At 37.0% G+C, this 9,580-nt stretch overlaps 1 protein-coding gene across 1 annotated transcript in view; it reads left to right on the forward strand.

Moving 5' to 3' along the window:
- The window catches only part of LOC102594928 (clathrin heavy chain 1), a 12,005-nt gene extending 5,422 nt beyond the window's left edge, over positions 1 to 6,583 (forward strand). Inside the window, exons 16-30 of the mRNA XM_006338762.2 lie at positions 36 to 119; positions 200 to 334; positions 418 to 480; positions 560 to 664; positions 814 to 926; positions 1,011 to 1,263; positions 1,348 to 1,484; positions 1,571 to 1,849; positions 1,936 to 2,938; positions 3,066 to 3,551; positions 3,661 to 3,831; positions 3,920 to 4,105; positions 4,672 to 4,794; positions 5,712 to 5,822; positions 6,034 to 6,583. Coding sequence (XP_006338824.1) covers positions 36 to 119; positions 200 to 334; positions 418 to 480; positions 560 to 664; positions 814 to 926; positions 1,011 to 1,263; positions 1,348 to 1,484; positions 1,571 to 1,849; positions 1,936 to 2,938; positions 3,066 to 3,551; positions 3,661 to 3,831; positions 3,920 to 4,105; positions 4,672 to 4,794; positions 5,712 to 5,822; positions 6,034 to 6,183 — 3,399 coding nt within the window. The 3' untranslated portion in view covers positions 6,184 to 6,583. The remainder of the gene's footprint in view (positions 1 to 35; positions 120 to 199; positions 335 to 417; positions 481 to 559; positions 665 to 813; positions 927 to 1,010; positions 1,264 to 1,347; positions 1,485 to 1,570; positions 1,850 to 1,935; positions 2,939 to 3,065; positions 3,552 to 3,660; positions 3,832 to 3,919; positions 4,106 to 4,671; positions 4,795 to 5,711; positions 5,823 to 6,033) is intronic.
- The last annotated feature ends 2,997 nt before the right edge of the window (positions 6,584 to 9,580 follow it).

Genomic DNA, 9,580 nt, shown 5'->3' on the forward strand with positions numbered 1-9,580 from the left:
AACATATTCTCTTTCTTTCTGCTTTTTGTTAATAGAGGAATATGATCCGTGAGGCAACAGCATTTTTATTGGATGTTCTGAAACCTAACCTTCCAGAGCATGGCTTTCTGCAGACCAAGGTTTCTTTACTTTTTTCATTAGGGAACTTTGTCTGTTAGTACATTCTGCTTCTGAATTGTAACTTACCTCTTCTTTACAGGTCTTGGAAATCAACCTCGTGACTTTCCCGAATGTTGCTGATGCTATATTAGCAAATGGAATGTTCAGTCATTATGATCGACCTCGGATTGCTCAACTTTGTGAGAAAGCTGGTCTTTACGTGCGGGCTCTGCAGGTTGAATCATTATCAGCATTTCTGCCTTAACTTTCCTTGAGAAACCTCTGCTAAGTCAGAATAATCATGTTTTGTTTCTGCAGCACTATTCCGAACTGCCTGATATCAAGCGTGTCATTGTTAATACACATGCAATTGAGCCTCAGGTTGGAATCTTCATAGATAGTATATTCCTTTTCTATAGGAGTTTGTCTGACTTAACCTGATTGATGCTGTTCCTCTTAGGCCTTGGTTGAGTTTTTTGGGACCCTTTCACGTGAATGGGCACTTGAGTGCATGAAGGACCTCCTTGTTATCAATATCAAAGGAAACCTTCAAATAATTGTTCAGGTACTGGTTATGTTGTCATACTGCAGAAGAGATTTTCTTCTGGAATTTATCATGTACCTGCACCTATAAAGTATGCATACACTCAAGCAGAGGCATTTCTTGGGAATACTCCACAGTAATGGCATCTTGGCTGATTATGAGTTTTGCAGGTTGCAAAAGAGTACTGTGAGCAGTTGGGTGTTGATGCTTGCATAAAGATTTTTGAGCAATTTAAGTCCTATGAGGGGTTATATTTCTTCCTGGGATCGTATTTGAGTTCCAGGTACATACTAGAGGAGACACTTTTTGCCATTTTGGCAGGCTAATTGTAATTGTTAATTAATCTGTCTTTTTGGGTCTTGTGCAGTGAGGATCCTGATATCCACTTTAAATATATCGAGTCAGCTGCCAGAACTGGTCAAATCAAGGAGGTTGAGCGTGTCACAAGAGAATCAAACTTCTATGATGCGGAAAAGACGAAGAACTTCTTAATGGAAGCCAAACTTCCCGATGCTCGACCTCTAATTAATGTTTGTGACCGCTTTGATTTTGTTCCTGACCTCACACACTACCTCTATACCAACAATATGCTACGGTATATTGAAGGTTATGTCCAAAAGGTTTGTATGGTTTCTGTGTAGTACTTGTTTTATGGAAGTATTTGCAAGTGGGAAATGACAAGCCTTTTATCTTCTATGGAACAGGTCAATCCAGGAAATGCACCTTTAGTCGTAGGGCAGCTTTTAGATGATGAGTGTCCCGAGGATTTTATTAAGGGATTGATCCTATCTGTGCGTTCTCTGCTTCCAGTTGAGCCCCTAGTGGAAGAATGTGAAAAAAGGTCTTTGTTTATCCTTGTAGAATTGCTTCAAAAGTGTTTGTTACCAACTTTTAGTGTGTTAAGCCTTTAACCCAATTGGTTCTCAGGAATCGACTCCGCTTGCTGACACAGTTTTTGGAGCATCTTGTAAGTGAAGGAAGTCAAGATGTGCATGTACACAATGCTCTGGGAAAGATCATCATAGATAGCAATAACAACCCAGAGCATTTCCTCACAACCAATCCATACTATGACTCACGCGTTGTTGGTAAATATTGTGAAAAGCGTGATCCTACCCTTGCTGTTGTTGCATATAGGAGAGGTCAATGTGATGATGAACTTATTAATGTGACAAACAAGAACTCTTTGTTCAAACTTCAAGCAAGGTTAGTTATTCACTGGGTTTGTGATAATAACTAGTTCATCAGATGTCTATCAGTGGAGTAAACTGTCATGTTATAATTGTTTTCAGGTATGTGGTTGAGAGGATGGATGGTGATATTTGGGAGAAAGTTCTTAACCCTGAAAATGAGTTTAGAAGGCAGCTTATTGATCAAGTTGTTTCCACTGCTCTGCCTGAAAGCAAGAGCCCTGAGCAAGTTTCTGCAGCTGTTAAAGCTTTCATGACTGCTGATCTTCCCCATGAACTGATTGAACTTCTTGAAAAGATTGTGCTCCAGAATTCTGCATTCAGTGGGAACTTTAATCTGCAGAATTTGCTTATTCTGACGGCCATCAAAGCTGATCCATCCAGAGTAATGGACTATATCAATAGACTTGATAATTTTGATGGACCTGCAGTAGGGGAGGTTGCTGTCGAAGCGCAACTTTATGAAGAAGCTTTTGCAATCTTCAAGAAGTTCAACTTGAATGTCCAGGCTGTTAATGTTCTGCTTGACAACATTCGTGATATTAACCGGGCTGTGGAGTTTGCGTTCCGAGTTGAAGAAGATGCTGTTTGGAGTCAAGTGGCTAAAACTCAACTAAGAGAAGGATTAGTGAGTGATGCTATTGAGTCGTTTATTCGTGCAGATGACGCCACCCACTTTTTGGATGTTATTAGTGCTGCAGAGGATGCAGATGTTTACCATGACCTGGTGAAGTATCTCCTGATGGTAAGGCAGAAGACAAAGGAGCCCAAAGTTGACAGTGAACTCATTTATGCATATGCTAAAATTGATCGATTGGGTGACATTGAAGAGTTTATTCTCATGCCCAATGTTGCTAATCTACCTAATGTTGGTGACAAGTTGTTTGATGAAGGCTTATATGAGGCTGCAAAGATCATATTTGCTTTCATTTCTAACTGGGCCAAGTTGGCCAGCACACTTGTGAAGTTAAATCAATTTCAAGGTGCTGTTGATGCAGCACGCAAGGCAAATAGTGCGAAGACATGGAAAGACGTCTGCTTTGCTTGCGTCGATGCTGAGGAGTTCCGTTTGGCTCAAATTTGTGGGCTTAACATTATAGTGCAGGTATCTACTCTGTGTTTTACGAGTTATTATTGAGCAGATATTGTTGGTACTTCTATTGTCTTCATTTGCATCTAAGTTGATCTTCTGGGCTACTCTTGATTTGCATCATCTCTTTTTACTTTTGTAGGTGGATGACTTGGAGGAAGTTAGTGAATATTACCAAAATAGAGGATGTTTTAATGAATTAATCTCTCTTATGGAGAGTGGGTTGGGTTTGGAGCGTGCACATATGGGTATCTTCACAGAACTTGGTGTTTTATATGCCAGATATCGTCACGAGAAGCTCATGGAGCACATTAAATTATTCTCCACCAGACTCAACATTCCCAAGCTTATTCGTGCCTGTGATGAGCAGCAACACTGGAAGGAACTCACATATTTGTACATCCAATATGATGAATTTGATAATGCTGCCACCACTGTTATGAATCATTCTCCAGATGCCTGGGATCATATGCAGTTCAAAGACATTGTTGTCAAAGTTGCTAATGTGGAGCTTTATTACAAGGCCGTCCACTTTTATTTGCAAGAGCATCCTGATCTCATTAATGACCTTCTAAATGTTCTTGCACTTAGAGTAGATCACACACGTGTTGTGGACATAATGAGAAAGGTCTATACTTATTATCAAACCTCTTGGCTTGAGAAATTGTTTGGATTATATTTTGTGATAAATATTCTTCTTTCTAAACCATTTGGTTTCTTTGTTGGACTGACATCAGGCTGGTCACATTCGCCTAGTCAAGCCTTACATGATTGCTGTTCAGAGCAACAATGTTTCTGCGGTGAATGAGGCACTTAACGAAATTTATGTTGAGGAAGAAGACTATGATAGACTACGTGAATCAATTGAGTTGCATGATAACTTCGATCAGATAGGCCTTGCTCAGAAGGTGGAGGCTAGTTCTTGTTCTTCTAAAGTTATCTTTCTGTGTTTATAATGTCTCATAACTATTTCCACTTTTCTTGTTTTCCGAGCAGATAGAGAAGCATGAGCTTCTTGAGATGAGACGTGTTGCTGCTTCTATCTATAAGAAAGCTGGTAGGTGGAAGCAATCTATTGCTTTGTCAAAGAAAGATAATCTCTACAAAGATGCTATGGAGACAGCCTCACAATCTGGAGATCGCGAACTTGCAGAGGAGTTGCTTGTTTACTTCATCGAACAGGTATATGGCTTTAATTTTAAGAATCATCTATGTTTCTTCCTTTTTACAAGCTCTTAAAGAGGTAAACTCAGTGATTGTGGAAAATAAGTTAATACTTGCTCCGTCATATGTCGGCTTCATAATTAAATTATTGTGACATGCGAGTAGGAATGGGTTGTCTTGGTTTTCTGAGTATTTGTGGGTGTCAGAGAACACCCACACTCTCTAAGATTAAATGCAACATACCCAAGAAAAAAAGTAAAAAAGTTGGTACACTTTAAAGCATTGACAGATACGACTGAAAGTTTTTTGTTACTATATGCATAATTTGTTTTATGGATGGGGGTTGTAAGGAGGCTACAAAATAATTTGGCTGGAAATGATATTTGTTGGTCTGACAAAGTCCGAGGTGGATTGCCCTGTTTATCTGTGCATTGTTAAATGCTAGTGAACTTCTAATACAGTGACATCTAAAATTTTCTGAATCTTACTTTTAACCTTTTATTTGATTTTTTACTTTTTATCGTTGTTAAAGCTTTAGGGGGAAATGGAATTGAGCTGCTAACCGTTGATGCTTGTTTTTGCAGGGAAAGAAAGAATGCTTCGCATCATGCCTGTTTGTTTGTTATGATTTGGTCCGGCCAGATGTTGCCCTTGAGCTTGCCTGGATGAATAATATGATTGACTTTGCATTCCCTTACCTGTTACAGGTAACCAACTATCTGAACCTCCACCCTGATTCTGTATGTGTGCGCTTTTGCATATCTGCTACTCGCTCCATCCCATTTAATGTGGCGCGATTTGACATAACATGGTGTTGAAGAAAAAAAGGAAGACTTTTGGAACTTGTGGTCTAAAACAATTATTAGATATTTGTGTGGTTGAGAATGATTTCACTAAGGGTAAAGGGGTATTTAAAGTTAAATTGTTTCTACTTATAGTAATGTGACATTCTTTTTGGGATGGACTAAAAAGGAAAGGGTGCAACATAAAATGGGATGAAGTAATAAAAAAGACACCCTTGTCAGTTGGATTTGTTGTGTCCTTTCCTCTGGTAGACCTATTTATCGTGAACCTTTTATTGCTATAGTCCAGCTTCTCACGAAGTCTTTTTTTCCCGTTTAGGCAGTGTGGTTAAAGCACTCATGTTGTCTCTTCCATATGCAATTCATATTGCCTTGTGATATTTGCTATGCTCTTTAAAGCATAACTTCTCCGCAAGGTTCTGATGAGGCCATTTTGGTCTATCTGTGTTTATTGCAAGAAAGGTTTTTCCAAAATGAACTGTTAGACCATAACAGAAAAATCTTAATCCAGTACACCCTCAATGTTGAGAGTCTGCTGCTGTTTGAAGATTTGCCTATCTGGGACAAGATAATTCTTATTTTTTTTCCCATTTTTCTGTTGCTCTATGAAATTTCATAAAATTAAGATAACTTTGCATTAACCTTTTTTATTTGTGTATGCGGCTTACAGCTCTTTGCTCGTGTTTTTTCATCATTTCTTCTCTGTTTTACTTCTCTTTTAATCATGTCATTTTTGGTTTCGTCCATCGGGATGCTTCTTAATAGTCTTATTCCATGCTGCCATCAGCAGTCACTGTTTAACTTGGCTTTCTCTCTCTCAGTTTATCCGTGAATACACTGGCAAGGTTGATGAGCTAGTAAAAGATAAGATTGAAGCTCAAAGTGAAGCAAAAGCCAGAGAGAATGAAGAGAAGGATGTTATGAAGCAACAGGTACGTACATAGCGAACCTAACCATGGTTACAACTAGATGTATTTATTTCCTTATATTGACCTGGAATTTATTACTGAAATTGCATGGATCTTTGTAATATATTAACAATTGACACGTACATACACCCTTCTTGTGGTAAAATTGACAATCTCTTCAATCTGTTGATGTCCAACAAACGCTTTGCTAATAATATTTACTGGTTCATTGCAGAATATGTATGCACAGCTGCTGCCATTGGCTTTGCCTGCCCCACCAATGCCAGGTATGGGAGGAGGTTTTGCTGCGGCACCTCCTCAAATGGGTGGGATGGGAATGCCTCCCATGCCTCCATTTGGCATGCCACCCATGGGTCCTTACTAATATGATGGTGTTCAATATACTGGTGTTCTTTTGCTTTTTGTTTAGGGTTGTTGCCCTTGTATTTTTGTCACTTACCATGCAGTTGTTGACTCATGGACACAAGTGGAGGCTTTGATAAAATAATTGTTCTGTTGTGTGTCATAGGGTGTTGATATCTCCTTTGTAATATTCTTTTAGAAGAGGCATTTTTTTTGTAGTTAGGCAGAAAGGGGGAAATTTTTATTATTCAGGACCAAAGAGATGCATTAATTTTGCATCTTGCATTGATTTGCTGGGGTCGGTTAAGGTGCTTTATCTCCAGTTTTGTAATTGTTTCTAGGTTCATTTCCCTGAGGGTATAATTATGTTACATACTTTTTTTTTTTTTTTTTGTGGTTCCTATGCGATTGTCTTCATGATATGTTGTTGTATGCAGTTGCTGTTATTTCTTGGTTGGAATTTTTATCATTCTTTTTAGCAGGCACAATCATAGCTAATCTGGTTTATTCTTCGTTTCGAGCTTTATGATAACTGTTGACGTAGAACTTTTCAGGTTTCATGGGGTGTCTTTTCTGTTCCTTTTGGGAATTTTAGTGTTTTCTCTTCTCATGTAAAACGTAATTGTTGAATTTGTAATCGAACATAGCAGATGTATTCTGTTTTCAGTAAAATTTCGTAATAGTTGGGATATTTCTTTTAGTGACGGTAACGAGGCGCTGTGGGGTTGGGTTGACGCAAGGAAAGTAGTGCTTTTTTACAGGAGCCGGTTTAAATTTTTTACATTTATCTGTAGTATTTTCGTGACAGTAACGAATAAGAATATAAAATCAGCTATTTGTAGAGTCCAGTTTTTTTGGGACAATTTCAAATATATACAATAAAGTAATTAGTTTACAATAAATATAATCATGTTTTATTTACATAAAAAATAGCTAAAAGTCATAGAAAGTATATATTGACTATACAATATAGTTTGTCAAAAGTTATCGAAACTATGCATAGACTATACAATATAGTTACATATAGATGAGCTATATACTGACTACACATTATGATACACTTAAAAAAACTGAAATCGTTTAATTATAATGAACTATACATTGATAATATATTATGATACACTCAAAAAATTGAATATCGTTCGACTATAAATGAAGTATACAATTGATTATTTAATTTCGATCAACTCAAAATCACCTCGAAATAGTTTCAGATTTTAGATATACGATCCTTTCAATATTTCAATTTTTGATATATAATTTGCTAAAAAAAGATAGAGAAGACTAAGAAAAATGGTGAAGCAGAAGGCGGAAGGAGAATGAGGAGGAGAAAGGAGCAAAAGAAGAAGATGATGAAGAACAACAAAGAAGAATATGAAGAACACTGCTGAAGAAGACGACCCAGAAGCGGGTGACTGTTTTTTTGGAAATCAATAAGGCCGAATGACCATATTAAGTAATTATTGAAAATGGGGCTAAACACATGGTAAATAAAATTTATAAATGAATATTCTGCATAACTTTTCCTTTTTTTTTTTTGGGAAACTACATAAATGGGCCATAAAACCCAAAATAATTATATGTTCATCATACATCAATCCAAAGTAATTCAAGAAATACCCATTCTTTCAAAAAAATTTACAGCCCATACCGCCCATTCATTGAGGCTGATAATTTTCGCTTAACTGATACTAAATCAATATATACTGATTTATGTCACGACCCAAAAATAAACGTGATGACACTCGTCTTATCCCACCAAGACAAGTCAGCCTAATACCCAACTAATACGGTAAAGTGCGGAAATAAGCTATAATTGAAAGTTTAATAACAAGTATTAATACGAATAGCAAGTCAACTTAGCTAAATCCCAAAAACCTGATTGTCACGTGCACAAGCCTCTAAAGTATTACAATTGAATCGAAAGAAAGATACAAGTCTCACATAACATTGTTTCTAGAATAGAACAACATCATAAATATGATTGAGAAAGTCCACTGAGATGATAAACAATTACCTCACAAATCTCCACAGGAAACCTCAGATAAGGAGAGAATAAAGAGTATTACGAAGATCCGAGCAAGTAACCTAAAAAAATGTAGAAGCAAGGGGTGAGTACCAAACCACACGGTACTCAACAAGCAAACTCCTAAACACAAGCTAAGGATATAGAATACAGGTACTCCTTACACCCCAACCGAACCTCCACTGCATAAAAACCAGTCCAACCAATAGTTCGTAATTTACATAGCATATAGTTCAACCACTTCACTCCAACAATACAGGTCAGCAACACACAAGATCAGGTTCACCAATCACAAGTTCCACAAAAAGGCACTCACAAGTTAAAAAATGATAAAGATATGCAATGCAATGAAATGCAATGTCAAGTATAGTGATACATGTCTGACCTAACGATACACACCCGCTGTCTCTCAGTCCGGGACCCATGAGTTATTACATTATCCGATGAGTGAGAGTGAATGGATAAAGTGATAAGAATCAAATTGAACCAAGGACACACGATAGAGATTCAAGAAGTGAAGATTTTTTCTAAAAGTCACTATAGCCTTTAGAACTTGCCCTGTATGTTATTGAAGCGAAATAAAAAAATGTTGCTTTGTTTAGGAGATGATAATAAGTTTTTTTTTATTTGTCTGATAAATTTTAGCCTTTTCAGATATTTTATCACTAGTTAACCCTTTTGAGCCTGTAGCCTTTTGTTGGTAGCCATATTTTGCCCTTAACTCTTTTGTTGAATCCCTAGTTTTTGCACCTTGTTTCCTTGAGCAGTATAACATAGACTTATTCTAATTGTTAATTCTGAAGAAAAAGGGATGGTTGAGTAAAAAGGTAATCAATGATAGCTACAAAGTGTTTAAAAAGCCCTCTTTGCAAAAAATGTGTCATAAAAATAAAGAGAAGAACAAAAGAATGTGACATGAACAAAAGAAGTTACCTTGATGATGGACTTGGTCCTTCCAAGGACATCGTGCACCTTAGCGCATGTATAATACGTAAGTTGAGGGTGACTATTATAAAGGAAAACTTTTTAAAAAAAAAGATTGAAGCATTCTTGAGATGATGAGAATTACTTGTGAAATAATTGTTGAAGAGAGGGTTGAAAAATAAAGAGAAGAAAATAATGGGTGATGAAGTCTTAAAGTGCAAAGTGCTTAAGGAAGTGTCAGTCACTATTATATAGTTTTCCTGCGTGTCCCCTAGCCTACATTACAACCCGTTAAAGTCCTATTTGATTCTATTCAAGCATGCTTAATTAGTGGATATGTACATAATGGGCAAGCCTATGGTTCTTTGTGCATACATGTGAATTTTAGTTGTAAGTGTGAGAGTTGTTCTTTGATGCTAAGTCTTTAATTTATATTCAATCTTTTGAATTGAGTGTGTGGACTATTTCT

Source organism: Solanum tuberosum, unplaced genomic scaffold (genome assembly GCF_000226075.1).
Source record: "Solanum tuberosum cultivar DM 1-3 516 R44 unplaced genomic scaffold, SolTub_3.0 scf00005, whole genome shotgun sequence".
NCBI classification, from domain to species: Eukaryota; Viridiplantae; Streptophyta; class Magnoliopsida; order Solanales; family Solanaceae; genus Solanum; species Solanum tuberosum.